Raw genomic sequence first — 24,406 nt, 5'->3', positions numbered from 1 at the left:
CAAACAGTAATGAATATGAAAATGAAATATATATGAAGTGTGCAAAATGTACAGAACCTCTTTGAGGACAACATTAAGATATTTCTGAAAGGCATAAAGAAGACTTGAACAATAGGAGAATATTCCTGTTCTGGGTTCAAATGACTGAAGACCATAAAGAGTATTATGTATCAATAACAAATATTAATTATAAATTTTATTTTATCTCACTAAGAAATTCTAGCAAGTTTTTATATGCTTGAATGAGATATGCTAATTTTTATCAAATAATATCTAGGAAAAGCCTGAAAAAATAGTGAGAAGGGGTGAATTCTAAGTAATATAGATGTTAAAAAAATCTGTAATTAAGAATGTATGGTTTTGGGACATGAATTAACAGAGACTAAAGCATAGATAATACAGAAATAGCCTTAGACACATATGGTAATTTAATATATGATAAAAATGACCTTTCAAAGTACTGGAAAAAGTGAATTTTTTCATAAAATAGTTTTGGAAAAATTGATTATCATTAGGAAAGATAAAAGTAGTTACACAATACCATCATAATTCTAACATCAGAGATTTAACTTTGAGAAATAAAACCTTAAATGTACAAGGTGAAAACACCAATAAAATTATTAATAACCTTAGACTGAAGAAAGCCTTTAAACTATGCACCAGTATACAGAGACAATGTAAGAATATAATGGTAAATTTGATAACATAAAGATTAGAAAAAAATTTTGGGAAAAACAGTACCACAACTGATGTCAGCACAGAATGACAAATCGGGAGAACATATCTGCAGCTTACATCTCACATAATGGATATAAAGAGCTCCTTAAAAATAAAGACCAAAACCAAAGAAATCTAATAGATAATACAGACAAACATTAGCAGAGATTATGACTGAATCTTATTTGTAATGATGCAAATGACAGATTATATATGTTGTCTTATACGTATATACATACATATGTATATCTCATGCTCAACTTTTTTCCAAAAAGAAATGCAAAATAGGCAGGATGTACAAAATGATACTTTCCTTATGGAGGAGTACATCATGACAATACTTCTCTACATGTTAAATACAAGCATATATACAGAGTTAATTACTGTGGTATTACTTGAGATGTGTTTCTTAGGAAGCTAGTTAAGGTACACAGGGGACTATGTAAGAATAAAAAGGATGGAAGAAGGGGCACCTGGGTGGCTCAGTCAGTTAAATACCTGCCTTCAGCTCAGGTCATGCTTCTCCCTCTGCCTGCTGCTCCCCCTGCTTGTGCTCTCTCTCTGTCAAATGAATAAATAAAACCTTTAATAAAAAGTTGGAAGATCTAGAACAATGGAGCACCTCCTATACTCTGATTTATATGTATATGTGTAACTGTTTATATTTATAGTTATATAATATTAATGTTTTAAGTATAAAAAGCTTCCCCCCAAAAGGATGAGAACCTAATAAAAAAATTTCTATATGTATATATATATTATATATATATCTATCTATATATCTACCTATCTATATATAGATATATCTATCTATATATGTATATAGTGTGTTTGAACCATCTACATTTTTTTTCCTTTTAAAAAAGATTTTATTTATTTATTACCGAGGAAGAGAGCCAGAGAAAGAGCAAGAGTGGAGGGGAGGGGCAGAGGCAGAAGCAGACTCCCTGCTGAGCAGGGAGCCAGGCTTGGCCTCCATCCCAGGACGCTGGAATCAGGACCTCAGCCTAAGGCAGATGCCTAACTAACTAACCCATCCAGGTGTCCCCCATCTACATATTTTTAAAAGAAAATGAAATACAAAAAGTGAGGACAACAAAGCCTATGTTGAAATACTAAGAGAAGTAAATACACCTAGATCTAAATCAAACTGATATGAATTTGAATTGAAGATAATACTAAGGACACACACACGCACAGGGAGAGAAACAGGGAAATCTTTCTAGCTATCCATCAGTCTCTTCTAAAAAGGCCCAGCACTAATAACACTATAGAGTAGTATGAGCAAACATAACCCTGTATCTTTAAATACCATAATCCAGTAGAAGAAATTCCATGGAGAAATTACTGCTTACAGTTGGAGGTAGTGGAAGTAAAATATCTACGAACATGTGATTGTGTGTAAACATGGAAGTGCTCAAGACCAATGTAAGCATTTCCAAAGAATAGAGAGGTTAACTTGAAGGAGTCCCTGCTAACCTCATTTTGACAATTTCAGCATCATAAAGAGTAACAACAGTAATGGAATGTAACATTGCATTAAACATGCTTAAGTGTATAGTAATATGAAGAGTAGGAAGAAAGAGAATGGGAATAAACACAAGGAGAAAGAGTAGAAGTTGTTTTTACAGAAGTATGCCACCTAATAAATATAAAAGTGATGTTAGAATTGGAAAATCACTTTGAGATGGTAATTTATTCAGAGAAAGGTCATGAATGGATGCCAAACCTACTGAGTGAAGTTAATGGAGACAAAGGTATTCACATAATGTTCAAGTATCCGTCCCGCTTTTAATTATAAAGCAGAATGTATTTTTCCAATGACTATATCCCACAGTTACCATGTAAATGGCATTGTCATGAGAGGCAAGATATGTAATGGTATGTTTCCTAATATGAAGCAAAAGAAGTATCCGATATCATTTCTGTAATATTTTTGCTAAAAATATTGAGCCTAAATTAAAGCATAAGAAAAAATTCAGACAAATCCAAAATGCTGAATATTCTATAAGACCACTGGACCAGGAGTCTAAAAATGGCCAATGTTGTAGAAATCAAAAAGGACAAATGTTTTTCTTTGAGACTATAGAGATGACAATCCAATATGATACATAAACCTTGACTGAGACATCTGTTTTATCTAAATATATAAATTATGTATTTAGATACATTTAAACATGAAATACATTATATATGTATATAGAAAGTTATTTGGGTTACTTGGGGCTCTTCTGGAATTTAGGGTATAGACTACATATTTAGATGAGTTAATGTTAATATTTATAGGTATGATATGTGACTTGCTTACATGTGAAGATAGTCTTAATTTTGAGACATAGTATTTAAGGCAAAAGTATCCTGATATTTGCAGCTCACTTTTAAATGATTCAGCAAACAACAAAAGAGGGAGGGGCAAATATCCAACAGGTTGACTTTTGGTGAGTCTCCGTGATGATCTTATGGATATTTGTGTACTTTTCATTTGGCCTTTCTGTAGGTTTGAAAAAGAAAATGAATAGGGGCGTAGAGCTATCTTGATGTTAATGGCTTGCTTGCCAAAAGACAACATTGATCAAGCCTCCGGTATCCCCGCACCTTGTAGGCCCTCTTTAGCATAGGAAAGCTCTGTTGAAACTTCCCTTCCCCTCACCTGCCCCCCACCACAGGGTACATAATCTGCCATCCCTCACAACCCGGGGCAGCAGTTCTTCTTGCCCAGTCCCCGGGCTTTAATAAACCACCATTTTGCACCAAAAAAAAAAAAAAAAAAAAAAAAAAAGAAAAAAAAGAATGATATGATTTCAAGCTCATTAATTTGAGAAAAAAAAAAAAAAAGTCCCAGGAAATTAATGTTGGTAAGGAAGCGATAAAGACGTGGAGCAATGAAAACACGTATTGACTGTAACGCAGTAGACTGTAAATAGAGATAAAGTTGGAAAATATTTTGTCACAACCTGGTTAGGTAAAAGACATGTGTACTAATGGCCAGTGCCCCTTCCTGGTGTTCTCTCAAGGAAACCCTGCCATGTGCATGAAGAGACTTCAATAAAATTGTTTATAGGCAACTTATTTTTAAGAGCAAATATTTGTAAATGCTCAACTGTCAGTAAAACATAAATTTTGCTATATTCATATAAAATACAATTTACAGTGAAATCAAACTATGGCTACAAACATCAATATGAATTAATCTCAGCAGTAAGTTATTGTGGGAAAATAGTAAATCTTAAAGTGATTAATATACTCTAGAAATTGAAAGTATTATATGATTTCATATAATAGGATATGTAATATACTATATGCAATATACTATTATGTGATATATTTAGAATAAAGTTTGTTCTGCAGTGTTTTATTTAAAGCTGTCCAAACTGCACAGTTGCCAGTCATTTGAGATGAGAGTTACCATGAAAGACCCGCGGATCCCCTTACCCAAGAATCCAACACTGCCACTGGATGCAATCAGCAAGAGGTTCTTTATTGTTACGCAGGCGCCTGCGGGTGGTCAGCGCGCGCCTGCAGGTGGTCAGCAGCTCCTGCTAGCTGAGCACACCGGGCTGGGGTGGTGCCGGGTTTTTATAGACAGGTACAAACAAGTTTTGGGTGGGGCGCAACTGATTGGTTGACAGTTAGAACTTTTGAAAAAGGCATACGTGGAGTTTGCTGATTGGCTCTAAGGACCCGCGCGGGGGAAGAGAGAGGCGGGAAGGGGGAACAAGCTGATTGGTTCTGAGGGCCCAAGCGCGGGAGGAGAAAGGCGGGAAAGGGGAACAAGAAGGGGGAAGGTAGGAATGCCATCATGGCGTCTCTATTATTTCTATAAGCCAAGCGGTTACAGAAGGGCAAAAGAGCGATTAATAAGCAATTAATAACCTAATTAATAACCTGGTCTATACCTAAAAGCCAGCGGTTTACAGAAAAGCAAACAAGCGGTTAGTTATCCTTTCAACCAAAGTCCTGTGTCTGTACCAAATGCAAGATGACATCCTGTGTCAAAATGATGTAGAGGAAGGCTTCACCTAGAGGGGTTTTTTGAATGGTTTTCCTACAGTATAGTAGAAAAGGCTCTATCCTACCCTGGTCAATGTTTGCAGGAATGTGTGTGCATTCTTGAGACTGAAAACAAGAAACTGAATGTTAGCTGAGAATTACAGAATTAAAAGTGACACAGGCAGTCAGTACTTTTGTGTTGACCAGAGAGATGCTGTTTAAATAAAAAAGAAAATCAATATTTTCTATCTCTTTGCAGAGTAAAAGTGAGCAAATTACCGTGCGGCATCTGACATCAGGAAACTGGGAAGTGATAAAGATCTTGGCATACGATGAAACTACTCAAAAAATGTGAGTGTTTTTGGTTCTCTGGTCAGGTTGGAAGTCAGGGCTTGTCGAATGCAATCTTTTCTGCCAGATTTATGTTTTGCTTACTGTGGTCCTAGTCCAGACAACCTGGCTATGTAAAGAGCAACTTTTTCTTTAAAGATTCTCCCTATCCATCACCCAGAGACACACTTGCACAGAAACGTGCACAGACCCACAGACAGAGGTCACGGAAAAGTGTGATATGATGATATTTTGAGAAAAAAAGCTGTGTTTCCCAAATGGACCCAAGTTCTGTGGTTGAATAATAGAACAGCTCTTGCCTGTTCTTTGACAGTTTGAAAATTCAAGTGAAAACTCAGCCTGGCAAAAATTGATCTGTGCCTGATGTTTTTGTTGTTTTCTTTCCTGGGCAGTTACTTTCTGAGCACAGAGTCTTCTCCCAGAGGGAGGCAGCTGTACAGGTAAGCAAGGTGCGAGGACTGCCCTGAACAGGTTGATTTCTCAATGGCCATCTACACAGCTTTATGATAGGATGGAAAAATTGAAGCTTCTTTTTGACATGATGAAACCTCACACTCTTGGTCCAGTCTCTCAGCTCTGAACCTTTGTGAGCCTGAAGGGTTGGACCTGAAGACCATCTAGCTGTTCCTTCTTTTTTTCCTCACCTGCTTGCAGTCTCAAAATACCATTTTTGTGTTACTGTTTTAAGGCTTGCTTCTCTCAACACACATCATCTCTACACACATCTCTCTCTACACACATCATAGGCATTTACATATTTTCCTCAGTGGACTTTTCTATGGCTAAGGCTCATTTTCAATTTTCAGTGCATTGATATTGTACACTGGTAATTTGCCCCCAAACAAAATAAAACCACTGTGAACCATTAGAAGAGTAGATCAAGAGAAAGTGTTTCTCCTCCCCTCCCCCATAGTGTATAAAACTTAGTAAGATTGTCACTGAAGCCAGGAATGCTCATTGCTTAAAGAAAGCAGTAGATGGGAAATGTTTTCATCTGCCCAATTTTCCCAGATGGAAAGTTGTATTCATAAAACGTACTTAAGGTCATACCTATTTAGTATTAAAATGTTTCTTCACTTGGAAAGCTTTCACCAGGACCTCACAAGAATTACTTTTATTTTTGTCTGGCAAGCAACTTATTAATTCTAGACTTTACATACACTTTCTGATTTCCATTTCACAGATCCATTTTTAAAGTGTCAAAACTGCCAAGGCATATTCTCAGTAGAAATTCATCATGTTTGAAGAAGTGTCACCACTGATTCCTACCCAGTAGCCTAGACTTTCCTCTGAAAGTAAAAATGCGTGTTTAAAACACCCTAAACTCCCTTTAATTCACCACATACACTTACTTATGCATAAATTGCTTTCATCTGAAACAAACATCTCATTTTTTATCACCTCTCCCAGTATGTAATTTCTGTGTTCATTTTTTGGGTGTATTTTGTTTGTTTTTTCTCTTAGAGTCCAGAACCCATATTCTCAGACTATGAGAAAAGGAAAAAAAGCTTTTTATTTAAAGAGACTAATTCTAGTTTCGGTTTAGAGTTTTTGATTAAAGTACTGATTACTTTTTTTTTTTTTTTCTTTTTGGTGACCTGAAGCCTGTCTTGAAACATATACTCTGGTTGGTACTGGTAGACCTGAGCCATTTTTTTAAGGTCCTGAAACCACTTCATCAAAGTTTTATTTCTCTTATATTATGAAACTTAAAAGAAAAGTGACAGAAGCTTAGACTTGGCCATTTTCAACCAATGGAACTATCTCAATCTCCCTTCCCTTTATTAGCCCCAAATGTGATCTGAATTAAAATGACTTCTTAGATTTCTGTGCTTGTCTTTACTTTCTAGTGACTGAGGCAGAATAGTCAGCCTAGCTATGAACTGTACTAGTGGAGTAGGCTGTTAGAAAGAAAATGTAGTACCAATAAATTTCCCCTTAAATAGCTCAGCAAATGCCAGTTGGCTTGACTGTTAGATAATGTTAATGTTTAACCCAGAAAACTCAATCATTGTCTTGTCCAGGTCATAAAAATAATGACTGGTTGACTAAATTTATGGGATGAGATCCTTTCTGCAGAATCACAACTGCAGCCAAAGACAGTTTAGAATTTTGTCCCAAAATGGGCATTTATTTCAGTAATTTCATAATCTAATGAGAAACGACCAACAAATCTCTGGGGAGCTTGGATCTGAAAAATTATATGAAGGTATGTAAGTAGCTAGGGACAACTGGCATGCATTCTTATCCTCTCTGTGGAGATGGTTACAAAACACTGAAGAGAATTAATGATATTGACCTATATACTTAAAAATGATTAAAATGACAAATGCTATGGTGTGTGTGTGTGTGTGTGTGAGGGTATATACACACACATAGCAATTTTAAAGAGAAAATAATCAGGTATGACTACCTTGTAAATTATCATAAAGGTGAAACTGGTTAATGTGTTTAATTGCCTTGACCGATGAAGGAAGATTTGGGGTTATAATGAGCTCAGAATGTTTCAAATGTGAAATTTTGAGTTTATGAACTATACTTCACATTGATCCTCAATTGCTTCTTGTGCTTCTGTTGCCTGTGTCAATACACCTGTTCCCAGCCCCATGTATGCAGCTTACTGCACATCAAAATGACTAAGGTTCATTTACAAATATATAGCCAAAATCCTATTTCATTTCCAAATGAAATTGAGAATATTTTGTCTTAAGCTTAAGAAACAGCTTAAAACACAGCTTCACCAGTATTTTCATCTGTTGGCATAATTTACAGTTCATCTTTATTTATAAAATAAATGATTCTATATAGGAAATTTAACCCTAAGTAAATATCTCAAACACTCTAATCTTAAGAATCTATGTAAAATAAATGATTGATTTTCTCTTTAACTACTTCCCTGAGGTCTCAAAATATGTATATCATTAATACTATATTATCATACAAAAATTACTTTCCTTTACCAAAAATTTCAGTGCAAGTATTTAAGGCAAGTGTTTTCAGTGCATCTGTTTAGTGGGAAAAATTTGACACGGATACCTAATTCTACTGTGAGGTTGATTCTTTGCATAGCTTGTGAAAACATGTATTGGCTCTTTCAACTAATATTTACCGATGGTGAGTTTATGCTAGTTTCTGTGGGCAATTCCTTTTACAAGTTTTTAAAGGAATATCTGTAGAGAAAAGGCAGGTAAGAATAAATTACATTGAGTCCTGTGGAAATCAGTTTATTTATAGACATGCATACATACATACACTTTATAAATATCTAGGCATACATGATTTTATTATAGAGAAGAAAAATGTGTATGTCTTAACATTAGTAATGGAAATGGACTTTGCATTTATACAGTAAGTCATCATTTACAGGGAACTGCAATGTAAGTAATGCTGGAGCTCCACAGTTTATGTTAATCCTTAAATATTGATGCCACACATTCAAGTACCTGGAATAGTACCGTTTCTAATTTTCTTTTTCTTTCCCCAGTGCATCTACTGAAGGACTGCTGAATCGTCAATGCATTTCATGTAATTTTATGAAAGAACAATGTACATATTTTGATGCCAGTTTCAGTCCTATGAATCAACATTTCTTACTGCTCTGTAAAGGTAACACATGATTTCTGATGAAATTTATTTGATCAGTATCTATTACTATCATGAGTAACTTTTCTCTAGCTATATGATTTGATATTCTAAATTTATGTATTCACTAAATTATAAATTATGAATTTACAAGCTATGCATTGTATCTTCATTTAGAAAATAAAATTGGGAGTCAACATTTATTCCTGATCAAGAAAGGCTGTTTGAGAGCAAATGTTTTAAAAAAGTGAATAAACATATTTACATTAGCAAAGTCCTGCTAAACTAATTTATCTAGTCTTTAGAAAAAATTTTTGAAAATAATGGCTTGGTTGTTAAGAGATTTAGGATCTATAGAAATTTAATTGCCCAGTTATCTGGTTTCTGTTTCATTGTTTTAACTATGAAATGCTTCAATTTGGAAAAAAAATAATTCTTTCATGTAGCCTTTCCAATAATGATTACTTAGATGTATTTAAAATATTTATACATATTTTTTTATACATGTTTTTAAAATCCAGGCCCAGGTGTCCCAGTGGTCAGTCTACACAGCATGGAAAACCCAGCAAGTAAGTACACAAACATGAAAATGTGGGATAGTCATGGGGGTCATTGGTCTTAGGTATTACTTATTCTCAATGTCATATTCTTACAAAACCTTTTTCAAAGGAGTTTCCACCATGGAGCAGGATGTGTAGATACCATCAGTTTGACTGTTTGAGCAAGTGATTTGAGCCGTGTTAACAGCCACAATTGGATCACACATGCCTGGAACAGGGTGTCTACTGTTACCTAATCTGAAGGAGGACTGGTTGATGAGGCTCATTTAGGTACACTTCAGCCTACGGGCCTCTTACTGTTCTGGCTCATTTTTTTCCTTGGCCTCATGTAGATTATTCCTCCAATGCTTTTTGTGTACTTTTGGGAAAAATATGAAAAGTATGTTATGTGTTCTCTATCCTATTTGTTCCAGATATCCAGGGCTTCCTAGTTTTATGTATTCATTTATTCTTTTATGTATTTAACTATTCATCATCTATGAAGTTTGGGTGGACACTGCTAGTAAAATATGGTCAGTGTGTTTATGAAATTATAGTAGAGTACGTAAGTAAATACAGGGTTGAGGTAATCATAAAAATGAATAGCCAGATTGCTTCTTGCCTTCTTTTCTTCCTATGTTTCTTTGGCTTTTTTCAATTTTATTCAATCAGTACTCTTATGCTCTAATGATTTACATTAGGCTACCACGATCTAATAAATTAGGCTTGTATTTATGAACTCAGAACACCACCGACATAGTTAATTTTATTATCCTCTTTTAAAGAAGAGGAAACTGAGTCACAGGGAAGTTAAATAACTTGCTTAATTAATACTAATAGGTAGCAGAGCCAGGAATCATGAGAAGTAGTCTGACTCCAAAATAGGATTTGTAATTGATGAAGGTAGGAGGAGGGGTTCCTGCAGGATCAGCCAAGAGGGTCCTTGGCTTCACAAAGGATAGAAATCAAATGTGAGTTGGAGAAAGTGAAAACAGAGTTTAAGAATAGCAGACAGAGTGTCTAGGAGACTTAGAAAGGAGAATGAGTCTCATCAGTGCTTGGGATCAGAGATTTATTTTAGAAAAGGATCTAGGTGTGTGTTCCTTTAGGAATCCAGGGTAGGCCCAATTAAAGTTGGTAACAGGTGAGTAACAGATGTTATTTCATGAATCATCAAAGGTAGAAGGTATTGATGCCAGTGTCAGCAGAAGTTTGTTGGAAGCAAATTTCCTGGAACACGTTTTAGATCCAGCTCTTCTTAGAGATCATTACATGCTTGAGGCCTAGAACAAAACTCAGAGAATGATTCACTTTCCTGCTTTCCTCTTGAAGTGAGAACATAATTTCTTTGTCTTGTTCAAAGGCAAAATATAGAAATGGGGCCTAGCAGAAAAACAGAGACCTAGCCTTTCTAAAATGGATTCCCTCCAGCTTCCTTCCCTCATTATAGGGCATCTTATTCTATTGTTTTTTGTCTTTCACATCCTGTATTTAAGTAGTTTTACTTAGATGTATAAACTTAACTAAGATGCAGGCATAAGACTGTAATGTTGAAGGACAATGTTATTTTTAGACAACAGAGTAAGACCATTGATACTCTTCAAATACCAATATATGGAGACTTCCTCCTGTTCTAGAAAAAAAAAAGTACTAAATTTGTAATGGGGTTTTGTGTGGTTGGAAATAGGTGAGTACATTGTTTAGTTTCTACTTAACAGTATAAAACTTAAAAGAGGTTGTGGTGAGCAAATTAAATGTATTTAGTATTAAAAGCAATAGTAACAATAAAACAGTATATTGGATAAAACTGAAGGTTGGATTTTATAGATTAAAAGATCAGTATATTAAAAAATAGTATACAAAATGAGTTCATTATAAACCTTTTGTGAGATGTGAAACAAGTTAATATCTCATAGGATCAATTTCCTTGTAGGCAAATTAGCAAATGAATTTTTAATGAAGATGAGATTTATTTGCAACATAGGATGCACTAAATAAATGGGAACTATTTGTGTTATATTGCATATTATGCCAAAATAATTTAAAAAAAAATTCCAATCTGATTTTAATTAACTTTTTTCTACTATTGTTTCCTAGTAATTTCTGCTGCAAATAATGAAATATTTTCTAATTTTCCCACTTATAAGCATCATCTCAGCATCCAGAAAAACAGAAGTGAGCAGTGGTCAGGTGCTTAATTTTCTTTTTTGAAAGACATTCAGGTTCAAGTAAATCTTCTGGTTAATGAATTATGGATTAATCTTTGTTAATGAATTAATTGGAACACATTTGGGGGCCACATGAAGTAGAATAGGATATACAAAAGAAATTTAAAAAAGAAAAATGAAAATATTTAATCTGGACAACTTTAAACCCAATAGTTATTGAAGAAATGCAGAGTAAAACTTTGGAATTTGAGAAACAAGGCAGAGGATCACAGGGGATGAGAGGAAAAAAATGAAACAAGATGAAACCAAAGAGGGAGACAAACCATAAGAGACTCTTAATTTCAGGAAACAAACTGAGTCTTGCTAGAGTGGAGGGGGGTGGGGGGTTGGGGTGGCTGGGTGATGGACATTTGGGAGCGTGTGTGCTAGGGTGAGTGCTGTGAATTGTGTAAGACTGATGAATCACAGACCTGTACCCCTAAAACAAATAATACATTGTATGTTAATAACAAGTAAGTAGAATCTAAAAAAAAAAGTTTAAGCTATAGTTACAAGTGATTAAGGAGTCCAAATGTTTATGCCACTCCAACAAAACTGAAAATGCATCTAAAACTTTCAAAAAGTAATACAGATGTTAAAATTCTTGCATTTGGCTAGCAGCCCTCCAGGTGATTTTTGTTCTTCTTGAGTATTTGCCTTATGTTCTACAATGAACAAGTATTACTTTTTTTCCATATATTACTTTTTTAATGAAAAAGAAACCCTTCATTAAAATGCTCAGTGAGTTGAGACAAGGTATAAATATGAAAAATTTTACTTTTAATATTTCAAAGGCCATTTGTCGCATATCACTACCATTTGCTTTCTCCTTAATTTTGCATATATGCTTTGTTTCCTTTTTCTCCATCCTATCCTTGTTCTCACTCCCCTTTACTTCTTTTCTCTCTTCTAGTTTCTTTCCTCTTTATTTCTTCTCAGTTTTGTTTTCATTTTCTTCTCTTTTCTGTTTCCATGTTTAAAACTGTGCTTTAACATTTCTTCCTCTTCACACTGTTTCACCAAAAAAAAAAAAGTGTATTACATGTTTTGCAAGTTTATCATGGGAAAAAAACCTCTCTGCTCTTAATATTTTTCAAAATGGCTTTACTATATTTCCTTTGCTTAAAAAGAACTTACTTCCCTGTGACCATGGATTGCTTTTTTTCCCCAGGAATAAATGAGTAGCCTTTGATTTAGAAGTAAAAATTCTCAGCTGCCCCTCTATTCATGTCATTAGTTTACATGTAATTAGGTTTATCTTTTGCCACTGACATTTGATAATTAAGAGAAACCATGAGAAATTATTAGTATATTATACTCAGATTGGTGCCTCTGGCTGTATCCATTTGTTCAACTGTCAGTTAGTCAAATTATTCATTTATTCAAAAAAAAAAAAAAGCCAGCCAACAAGATGATCTGTAATTAAAGGTATAAAGGTAAAAATTTACTAAGATTTATTCTTCAAAAAACTGTGTTCATTGTAGTTAGCAAATATCAGGTGACAGTGGCTTCCTGCATTTTTATGATAGTTCTTAGGTTATAAATGCTGAGTCTTTAATGAAAGTATACAGAGTTTAGGTATTCACATTCTAAATTTTATAACTAAATGTTTAGGATTAGTTCCTTGAAAATACAGGATTTGGATAATCTGAAACTTCTTACTAGGGATAGAATAAACCTCTGACAACATCTAATTTCCCAAATTTGTATTGTAGAGGATGACACTTATTTACAAAAAATGTGGTTTGGTATGCCTGAAATCACATATAGAATTTAGAGTACATGGCAGGAGAATATTATATGGTTCTAATAGAATATGGTAATTTCTCTAACAGAAGTGGACATAATTGCAAGAAAGCAAGTTAGTAGAAAGGCAAAAGAATGTGAATGTACTAAAAAGAAGACATGAAATATTTAAACTTGCAAGATAAAGGTTGTCCCATGTGGCTGGAACAAAAACATTTAAGAAAAAAAAAAAAGGAAAGGATATAGGTGATAGGGGCAAGCTAAGGAGTTTGGATTTAACAGTGGATTGTCGGTGATAAGCCACTGATAATTAAAAAAATAAATTTGTGATCTGGCCATGGAATAACTGAAAGTAGAAACAGCCTGATGCCAGAAAGTGAGGGGGAGAAAACTGGATAAAATATATTAAAAAAAAAACCAATTTTCAAGCATTGTGACAGTAGTCAAAATGGGACTCTCATTCCTGGAAGAAGGGAGACAACTGAGATTAATGTTTTAATTGCTCTGGCTTTCTGGCTAGAATCATTTTAGGAATTTCAGTGCAATGAGGAACAGTCCAAGAAGAGTGTAATGGTATCTCAGAGTCAGAGTCTCAGAGTCAGAATGAGAATGGCCATTGGAGTTCAGAAAGTTTGAAGCTTTTGGAATGTTGAAAACATGGACAAATACACTGGAGAGGAGGAGAAATCTTAATAGGGATTCAGGGAATCACCCTGAGTCTACTGCAAAAAACCCCTAGCTAAGCATGTAAATGACAAAGGACAGAGCTTAAAGAGCGCTGGCATGTGCTGAAAGTTCCAACCAGGCAGAATACTGGAATGTGTAGGAGATAGCCCACCAGAGTCATGCCTTTGTAATAGAGCTACACTAGCCACACAGCAGAAATCACCCAAACCTACACAAAATAAGATATTTTTAAGTCTTAAAATGATTTAGCTGACCTGTAGATAGCCTATACCTTATTGGAACAAAATCCAACAATTTCCAAAATAACAGAACAAAATCCACAAAATACTCTAAGTCACAATGGGTCAAAATCCAGTAAAACATTACTGGGTGTGTGAGGAAGTGAGGAAGTGAGGAAGGAAGGGAGGAAGAAAATGTGATTCATAACTGGGAAAAAAGCTGCTGTGAATAAAGAGAGACTCAGAAAAGAGAGAGATGGCACCTTCTACAAATACAATAAACCAGCTATTATAAATATGATTTTGAAATGAATGAATATGGTGTGACTATAAATGGAATATTTTTAAAAGGAACTTGAACTTTAGTATTGGAAATAAAAATTCCACTGGAAAAGACCAAAGTAAATTAGACACTATAGAAAAAGATCAGTGAACTTGAAACTTTATCAATAGAAACTTTCAGAAATAGAAAAGGAATAAAAGAAATGAACAGAGCCTAAGTTAATGCAAGTCTATATATATGTGTGTGTATACACATAGACACACACATACAATGTTTTTACTTAGAGTCAGAAGGGGAGGCACATAAGAAATATTTGATGAAATCCAATATTTGGTCAAATACAAGTAAGATGAAACATATAAAATTGCTCAAAAACCTCAAGTGAAATGTATCCCAATAGAAAAGGTAATTTAAAAACAAAGCAAATTAAACCATAAGTCACCAAAAATAAGAGGACCTCTATATATCCAAACATTATATAAATGGTAGTCAAGAATTACTGCAAAGGTCTTATCAGAAAATAAATAAATAAATAGGAAAGAAAAGGAAAGACAAACAGAGCAAAATCTTTAAAATGATGATGGAAGAATTCCAGAGAAGATAGCAGAATAAGACAACCCTAAGCACAGTGCATCTCAGGGGTACAGCTAGGTAACATTCACATCAGTGTAAATAACCCAGAAAATGACAGGAAAACCAGGAGAACAAACTGCACAACTAAAGGGATCCATGGGACTGTCTGTGGGGAGGAAGGAGGGATGCTGCTGGAATGGAGAGGGGAGAGAAACATTCTCATCCATGGGAATTTGTCTTCCCTGTGTGGACTCTCCAAACATTTGGCTTTGAAAGCCAGAGGGGCTGAATTTCCACTACAACCAATGGGATGAAAAACCTTAAACTATAAAAATCAGTGGGCTCAGCTCTGGGAGGGCTGAGGGCAAGAGGAAACTGAGTCTCCACCCTTAATGAGACAGCACAATAAACAGCCTGCAGAGATACAGCACAGAAGCAGCAGTTTGAAAAATGTTTGGGGCATCAGTGTGACTCATCTCATGAGTGTGACTGAAGGGCAGGGATCTTGAGACTTCTTCAGAAACAAAGGAGCTGGTAGGCACCATTACCTACTCCCACCTCCCAGCACAAACACAGGGACATCTACAGGAATCAGAGAAGCTCAGACACTTGCTCCTTGCTAACAGTGCATGTTCTGCACCTCCCTCACCCCTGCACTTCAGATCTGCCCTCTCCAGCAAGGCAGGCCTTAATGCTAGTAAATTTAGTCCCCGCCCCCAAGTTTGTGGACCTTGCCCTTAGCAGAGCCAACCCCTCCAAAATGCTTTTAGCCAGAGACCCTGCAAAGAGGTGCTGCAAGCCTAGCAATGTGTAAGCAACCCCAACAGGGGCCAGAATCACTCCTAAGTGACACAGGAATGGGAGAACATAACCACACACACCATTCCAGCTGTGGACCCAGCAGTGGGAAAGAGACAGAGAGCTGGTCTGACTGCAGTCCCCATGCACAAAAGCTTCTCAGGGGACAAAACAGGTAAGCATCCTGAAGTTTGGTGCTACTGTTATCTCTGGCAAATGGTTGGTCAGACACAACTCAAGCCCAAGGCAGCTGGAGAATGGCCCAATAACAGAAAAGAGCCCCAACACGGCCCTCAACAGGCAAAGAGAGCCATTGCAGATGACTAGACTTAAGGAAAAAGCTACTCACCCACAACAGCCGGGCATGCACAACACACACAGGAATCACCCCTCAAGTGTCAGGGGAAGTGGGGACACTGCAGTGTAGGACCTCCTTCATAAGGCAGGAGACACAGCTGACTTTCCTAGCATACAGAAACATACACAAAGATTTAGACAAAATGAGAAATTAGAAAAGGAAGTAGGTCTTTGAAAAGAACAAAATCACAACAAATGACCTAACTGAAATAGACACAAGTAATACACGCAATAGAGAATTTAAAGTAATAACCTTAAAGATATTTACTGGACCTGAGAAAGAGTAGAAGACATCATTAAGAAACTTAAAGAGAAAACAAAGGAAAAAAAAATATAATCAGATAGGAACTCAATAAATGGAATTAAAAATACACTAGTTGGAATAAACAGTAAACTATAGAAAGAAGAATGGATCACTGACCCAGAGGACAGAGAAATTGAAAGCAATCAAATTAAGCAGGTGAGAAAAAAAAGTTACACCAAACAAGAACAAACCTAACATCAAATGTAACAGCATTCACATTATAAGTATCCCAGGAATAGAGAGAAAGTAAATGGTACAGAAAATTTATCTGAAGGAACAGATGAAAATTTCCCAAATCTAGGGAAGGAAACAGACATCCAGAATCAAGAGGCACAGACAGCCCCCTTTGAACTAAATCCAAGAAGGTCTACAACAAGACACAAACTAACTGAAATGGCAAAAAGTAGCAATAAAGAGAATATTAAAAGCAACAAGAGAAAAGAAAACAGTTCTATACAAGAGAAACCCCATAAGGTTATTACCTAATTTTTCAGCAAGAAGCTTTGCAGGTCAGAGGGGAGTGACATAATGCATTCAAATGTTGAAAGGAAAAAAAAAAAATTGCAGAAAAAATGCTCTATCCAGGGAGGCTAGCATTAAGACTAAAAGGTGATATAAAGAGTTTCCCAGGAGCTAGTTCTTTGAAAAGACTGATAAAATTGATAAAGCTGTAGTAGTACTCATCAAAATCAATAAATCAATAAACAAATAAATACACTGAGGACTTAAAATCAGAAATGAAAGAGAAATAAATGATAACCATAAATATAAAAAGGATTATGAGAGAATATTAAAGATTACATGCCACCAAATAGGACAACCTAGAGGAAATACATGAATTCCTAGAAATATATAATCTCCCATAACTGCATCAGGAAGAAATTGAAAATTTGAACATACCAAAAACCATCAATGAAACTGAATCACTAATCAAAAAACTCCAAACAAAAGTCCAGAACCAGACAGCTTTACAGGTGAATTGTACCGAACGCTTAAAGAAATTTCTCTCAAACTATTCTAAAACCAAAACAAACAAAAACAAAACAAACAAACAAAAACAAACCGAAAAAAACGAAAAAACAAAAAACACACACAAAGAGGAGGAAGGATATCTGCCTAGCTTCATTCCATAAGGTGAGCATTTCATGAGGCTAGCATTATCCTGACACCAAAACTAGGTAGACAGTACAAAAAAAAAAAAAAAAAAAGAATTACGGGCCAACATCGCTAATGACCATAGATGCAGAACTCCTCAACAAAATACTAGCTAATCAAATCCAACAATATATTAAAAAAATGATCAAGTGGGTTTTACTACCAGGATGCGTGGGTAATTCAACAATCACAAAGTTATCAATGTTAAACATCACAAAGATACAGGATAAAAACCATATCATTTCAATAGATGCAGAAAAAGCATTTGACAAAGTACAATGTGATAGAAACCCTCAACAAAGTAGGTTTAAAGGGAACCTGAACATAATAAAGGCATTATTTGAAAACCTCACATCATATATGAAAAACTAGCCTTATCTGAAAAACTAACATTATCCTCAATGATGAAAAACTGAGAGCAGTTTCCCTAAGATCAGAAACAAGACAGGGAGGTCCATTCCCACCACTTTTATTCAATATAATACTGGAAATCCTAGCTACAGCAATCAGACAAAAAGATGAAAAACATCCACATTGGTAAGGAAGAAGTAAAATGTTCACTATTTGCAGATGACATGATACTACATACAGAAAACCCAACACCCCACCAAAAACTACTAGAACTGTTAAATGAATTTAAGGTTGCAGACAGAAAATTCAATATACAGAAATCTGTTCCATTTCTATTCACTACAATAAAGCAGCAAAGAGAAATTAAATAAGCAATCCCACTTAAAAATGCACCCCAAATAATAAAAGTCATAGAATAAAATGAACCAAGAATGTGAAACACCTGTACTCTGAAAACCATAAAACGCTGATGAAAAAAACTGAAGAAGACACAAAGAAATGGAAAGATATTCCATGCTCATGGATTGGAAGAACAAATATTGTTAAAATGTCCATACTACCCAAAGCAGTCTTTAGATTTAATGAAACTCCAGAGCTATGGGAAATGCAGCACATAGAATTCACAGCCTTTTCCCCATGATTCTTCAGTGTTTCACAGTTAAATTTTTTAAGTTTTGTTTTTAAAATTTTTGTTTTTTTTTTTAATTTTCCTCTTTCCTATTTTAACCTTTTTAAACTTTTATCAATACCTTTTTACAAATCTTTTAAAATTTTCATTGTTATAGTCATATTCTATCCCTTCATTGAATTTAACCTTACTTTTTATATACATGTAAGTTTTTCTTTAAAATTTGGGGATACAGTTTCTTAAAACAGATCAAAATATACCCTAAAACAAAGCCATATGCTTTGTTCTCGTCTCCACCATGATCACATGTTTTTCTTTCTTTTTTCAAACAACTTATCTTACTGATTTCTTTTTTAGAATCTTTTTTCAATTTTCATCTTTATAATCATATTCCATCCCTTCATTGTGTTTACCCTTATTTTGGGGTGTGTGTTTATTTTTTCTTTCTTAAAAATCTGGGGAGGCAGGGGCACCTGGGTGGCTCAGTGGGTTAAGCCTCTGCCTTCGGCTCAGGTCATGATCTCAGGATCCTGGGATCGAGTCCCGCTGCTTCCCCCTCTCCCTCTGCTGCTCCTCCCATTTGTGCTCTCTCTCCTCCTCTCACTGTCAAATAAATAAATTCTTAAAAGAAAAAAATGGGGGGAGGCAGTTTCTTATAACAGACCAAAACACACCCAAAATTAAGTGAGTGTGTGTGTGTGTGTGTGTGTATGTGTGTGTGCGTTTCCTTTCTACTTTCTCCTCTGCTCAGTTTCAGCTCTCTTCTGATTTGGTTAGTGTACATTTTTCTATGGTCGTTGCTACACTTTTAGTATTTTGTTATCTCATTCATCTATTCTTATCTAGATAAAATGACAAGATGGAAAAACTCACCTCAAAAAAAAAAAAAAAGAAAAAGAAAAGAAAAAGAGGCAGTACTGATGGCTAAGTAGCTAATCATTATAGAAATTAGTAAGATGTCAGAACCAGAGTTCAGAATGACGATTATCAAGATGCTAGGTGGGCTTGAAAAAAAGCATAGAGGATACTAGAGAATCCTTTTCTGGAGAAATAAAATCCCTTTCTGGAGAAATAAAAGGACTAAACTCTAACCATGTTGAAATTTAAAAAGCTATTAATGAGGTGTAATAAAAAATGGAGGCAGAAAAAAAAAAAAAACTACTGGACCACGAGGAGAGAATTCAAGAAATAAGTGATACCATAAGATGAGAAAATATTAGAATAATTGGGATCCAGAAGAAGAAGAAAGCGGCGGGGGGGCAGAACGTATACTGGAATAAATTATAGCAGAGAATTTCCTTAATTTGGGAAGGGAACAAGAATCAAAATCCAGGAGGCACAGAGAACCCCCCTCAAAATAAAAATCAATAAAAATAGGTCAACACCCCATCCTCTATTAAAACTTACAAGTCTCAGTGACAAAGAAAAATTCCTGAAAGCAGGTTAGAGACAAGAGATACATAACATACAATGGCAGAAATAATAGACTGGCAGAAAACCTATCCACAGAGACCTGGAAGGCCAAAAATGGATGGCATGATATATTCAGAGCACTAAAAGAGAAACATATGCAGCCAACAATACTATATCTACCTAGGCTGTCAATGAATATAGAAGGAGAGATAATTAAAAAAAAAAAAAAAAAAAAAAAACACTTCCAGGACAAACAACAACTAAAAGAATTTGCAAATACCGAACCAGCCCTGCAGGAAATATTGAAAGGGATCCTCTAAACAAATAGAGAACCTAAAAGTAATAGACCAGAAAGGAATGAAGACAATATACAGTAACAGTCATGTTATAGGCAATACAATGGAACTAAATCCATACCTTTCAATTGTTAACCTGAATGTAAATAGGATAAATGCCCCAATCAAAAGACACAGAATATCAGAATGGAATAAAAAATAAGACCCATCAATATGTTGTCTGCAAGAAACTAATTTTAGACCCAAAGACACCTCTAGATTTAAAGTGAGGAGGTGGAAAACAATTTATTATGCTAATGGACATCAAAAGAAAGCTGGGGTGGCAATCCTTATACCAGATAAATTAGATTTTAAGTCAAAGACTATAATATGAGAGGAAGAAGGACATTATACCATACTTAAAGGGTCTATACAACAAGAAAATCTAGCACTTTTAAATATTTATGCCCCTAACATGGGGTCAGCCAATTATATAAACCAATTAATAACAAAATAAAAGAAATACATTAATAATAATGCAATAATAGTAGGGGGCTTTAACACCCCCCTCACTGAAATGGACAGATCTTCTAAGCAAAAGATCAACAAGGAAATAAAGGCCTTGAATGACACACTGGACCAGAGGGACATGACAGATATATTCAGAACATTCCATCCCAAACCAACAGAATACATATTCTTCCCTAGTACACATACAACATTCTCCAGAATAGATCACATTCTGGGTCACAAATCAGGTCTCGACTGGTACCAAAAGACTGAGATAATTCCCTGCATATCTTCAGACCACAATGCTTTGAAAGTAGAACTCAACAAGAGGAAAGTTGGAAAGAACTCAAATGTATACAGGCTAAAGAGCATCCTACTGAAGAATGAATGCGTCAACCAGGAAATTAAAGAAGAATTTTAAAAATTCATGGAAAAAACAAAAACAAAAACATGACTCTTCAGAATCTTTGGGATACAGTAAAGGTGGTCTGAGAGGAAAGTATATAGCAATATAAGCCTTTCTCAAGAAACAAGAAAGGTCTCAAATACACAACCTAACCCTATACCTAAATGAGCTAGAGAAAGAACAGCAAATAAAGTCTAAATCCAGCCAGAAAAGAGAAATAATAAAGATCAGAGCAGAAATCAATGAAATAGAAGCCAAAAGAACAGTAGAACAGATCAACAAAACTAGGAGCTGGTTCTTTGAAAGAATTAAGAAGATTGATAAACCCCTGGCCAGACTTATCAAAAAGAAAAGAGAAAGGACCCAAATTAATAAAATCATGAATGGAAGAGGAGAGATGACAGCCAACACCAAAGAAATACAAATTATAAGAACATATTATGAGTAACTATATACCAGCAAATTTGAGAATACAGAAGAAATGGATGCATTCCTAGAGACTATTAACTACTAAAACGGAAACAGAAACAGAAAATCTGAACAGACCCATAACCAGTAAGGAGATTGAAGCAGTCATCAAAAATCTCCCAACAGAGGTGCCTGGGTTAAGCCTCTGCCTTCGGCTCAGGTCATGATCTCAGGGTCCTGGGATCGAGCCCCGCATTGGGCTCTCTGTTCAGCAGTGAGCCTGCTTCCCCCTCTCTCTTCCTGCCTCTCTGCCTACTTGTGATCTCTCTCTCTCTCTGTGTCAAATAAATAAATAAAATCTTAAAAAAAAAATCTCCCAACAAACAAGAGCCAAGGGCCAGATGGCTTCCCAGGGGAAATCTACCAAATATTTAAATAGGAATTAATACCTATTCTCCTAAAACTGTTCCAAAAAATAGAAAGGGAAGGAAAACTTCCAAACTCATTTTATGAGGCCAGCATTACTTTGATCCCAAAACCAGACAAAGACCCCATCAAAAAAGAAAATTACAGACCAATGTTTCTGGTGAACACAGATGCAAAAATTCTCACCAAAATACTAGCTGGAAATATCTAATAGTACATTAAAAGGACCATGACCAAGTGGGATTTATTCCTGTTTTGCAAGGTTGGTTCAACATCTGCAAATCAATCAATGTGATATATTAATAAAAGAAAGAACAAGATATTAATAGATGCTGAAAAAGCATTTGGCAATGTACAGCATCCTTTCTTGATCAAAACTCTTCACAGTGTAGGGATAGAGGGTACATGTCTCAATATCATAAGAACTATCTATGAAAAACCAACAGCAAATATCATTCTCAATGGGGAACAACTGAGAGCATTTCCTTTAAGGTCTGGAATATGGCAGGGGTGTCCATTATCACCTCTGCTATTCATCATAATACTAGAAGTCTTAGCCTCAGCAACCAGACAACAAAAAGAAATTAAAGGCATCTGAATCAGCAAAGAAGTCAAACTACCATTCTTTGCAGATGATATGATACTTTATGTGGAAAACCCAAGACTCCACCCCAAAACTGTTAGAACTCACATAGGAATTCAGTAAAGTGTCAGGATATAATATAAAATCAATGCACAAAAATCAGTTGCATTTCTATGCACCAAGACAGAAGAAAGAGAAATTACGGAGTCAATCCCATTTACAAATGCGCCCCAAACCATAAGATACCTAGGAATAAACCTCACCAAAGCGACAAAAAATCTGTACTCAGAGTACTATAAAGTACTTATGAAAGAAACTGAGGAAGACAGAAAGAAATGGAAAAACAATCCACGCTCATGGGTTGGAAGAACAAATATTGTGAAAATGTCTATGCTACCTAGAGTAATCTACATTTTTAAAAAGATTTTTTTTTTTTTTAGGGGCGCCTGGGTGGCTCAGTGGGTTAAAGCCTCTGCCTTCAGCTCAGGTCATGGTCCCAGGGTCCTGGGATCAAGCCCCACATCAGGCTCTCTGCTCAGCAGGGAACTTGCTTCCTCCTCTCTCTCTCTCTGTTTACCTGTGATCTCTATCTGTCAGACAAATAAATTAAAAAAAAAAAAGATTTAAAAAAAAATTTATTTGACAGAGACACAGCGAGAGAAGAAACACAAGCAGGGGGAATGGGAGAGGGAGAAGCAGGCTTCCTGCTAAACAGAGAGCCCCATGCGGGGCTCAATCCCAGGACCCTGGTATCATGACCTGAACCAAAGGCAGATGCTTAAATATTGAGCCAGCTAGGCGCCCCACAGTTTACATGTTTAATGCAATCCCTATCAAAATACCATTAACTTTTTTCAAAGAAATGGAACAAATAATCCAAAAATGTATATGGAACCAGAAAAGACCCCGAATAGATATAGGAATGTTGAAAAAGAAAACGAAAGTTGGCAGCATCAGAATTCCAGACTTCAAGCTCTATTACAGAGCTGTAATCATTAAAACAGTATGGTATTGGCACAACAGAAGACAAATAGATCAGTGGAACAGTATAGAGAGTCCAGAAATGGACCCTCAACTCTATGGTCAACTAATCTTTGACAAAGTAGGAAAGAATGTCCAATGGAAAAAAGACAGTCTCTTCAACAAATGGTGTTGGAAAAATTGGACAGTCACATGCAGAAGAATGAAACTGGACCATTTCCTTATACCACATACAAAAATAGACTCAAAATGGATGAAAGATCTCAATGTGAGACGGACTCCATCAAAATCCTTGAGGAGAACACAGGTAGCAACCTCTTTAACATCCAGCCACAGAACTTCTTCCTGGAAATATCACCAAAGGCAAGGGAAGCAAGGGCAAAAATGAACTAGTGGGACTTCATCAAGATAAACAGCTTTTGCATAGCAAAGGAAACAGTTAACAAAACCAAAAGTCAACTGACAGAATGGGAAAATATACTTGCAAATGACAGATCAAATAAAGGGCTAGTATCCAAAATCTGTAAAGAATTTATCAAACTCAACACCCAAAGAACAAATAATCCAATCAAGAAATGGGCAAAAGACATGAACAGACATTTCTGCAAAGAAGACATCCAAATGGCCAAGAGACACATGAGAAAAAGCTCAACATCATGCCACTTGAAGGAAATACAAATAAAAACCACAGTTAGATACCACCTCACACCAGTCAGAATGGCTATAATTAACCAGTCAGGAAATGCCAGGTGTTGGCGAGGATGCGGAGAAAGAGGAACCCTCCTACATTGTTGGTGGGAATGCAAGCTGGTAGAGCCACTCTGGAAAACAGCATGGAGTTTCCTCAAAAAGTTGAAAATAGAGCAACCCTATGACGAAGAAATCGTCCTAGTGGCTATTTACCCTAAAGATACAAAT

General features: G+C 35.6%; 1 protein-coding gene across 2 annotated transcripts in view; it reads left to right on the top strand.

The window, feature by feature from the left end:
* DPP10 (dipeptidyl peptidase like 10) overlaps positions 1–24,406 on the top strand; it is a 646,930-nt gene that overhangs the window by 584,577 nt on the left and 37,947 nt on the right. For both annotated transcript variants that reach the window (XM_059166678.1, XM_059166679.1), the window contains exons 14-17: positions 4,967–5,058; positions 5,451–5,498; positions 8,543–8,664; positions 9,162–9,209. In XM_059166678.1, coding sequence (XP_059022661.1) covers positions 4,967–5,058; positions 5,451–5,498; positions 8,543–8,664; positions 9,162–9,209 — 310 coding nt within the window. The remainder of the gene's footprint in view (positions 1–4,966; positions 5,059–5,450; positions 5,499–8,542; positions 8,665–9,161; positions 9,210–24,406) is intronic.

Source organism: Mustela lutreola, chromosome 3, assembly GCF_030435805.1.
Source record: "Mustela lutreola isolate mMusLut2 chromosome 3, mMusLut2.pri, whole genome shotgun sequence".
Classification (NCBI taxonomy): Eukaryota; Metazoa; Chordata; class Mammalia; order Carnivora; family Mustelidae; genus Mustela; species Mustela lutreola.
Note: the sequence above shows the minus strand (reverse complement) of the source record. Positions and strands in the feature narration are given on the sequence as shown.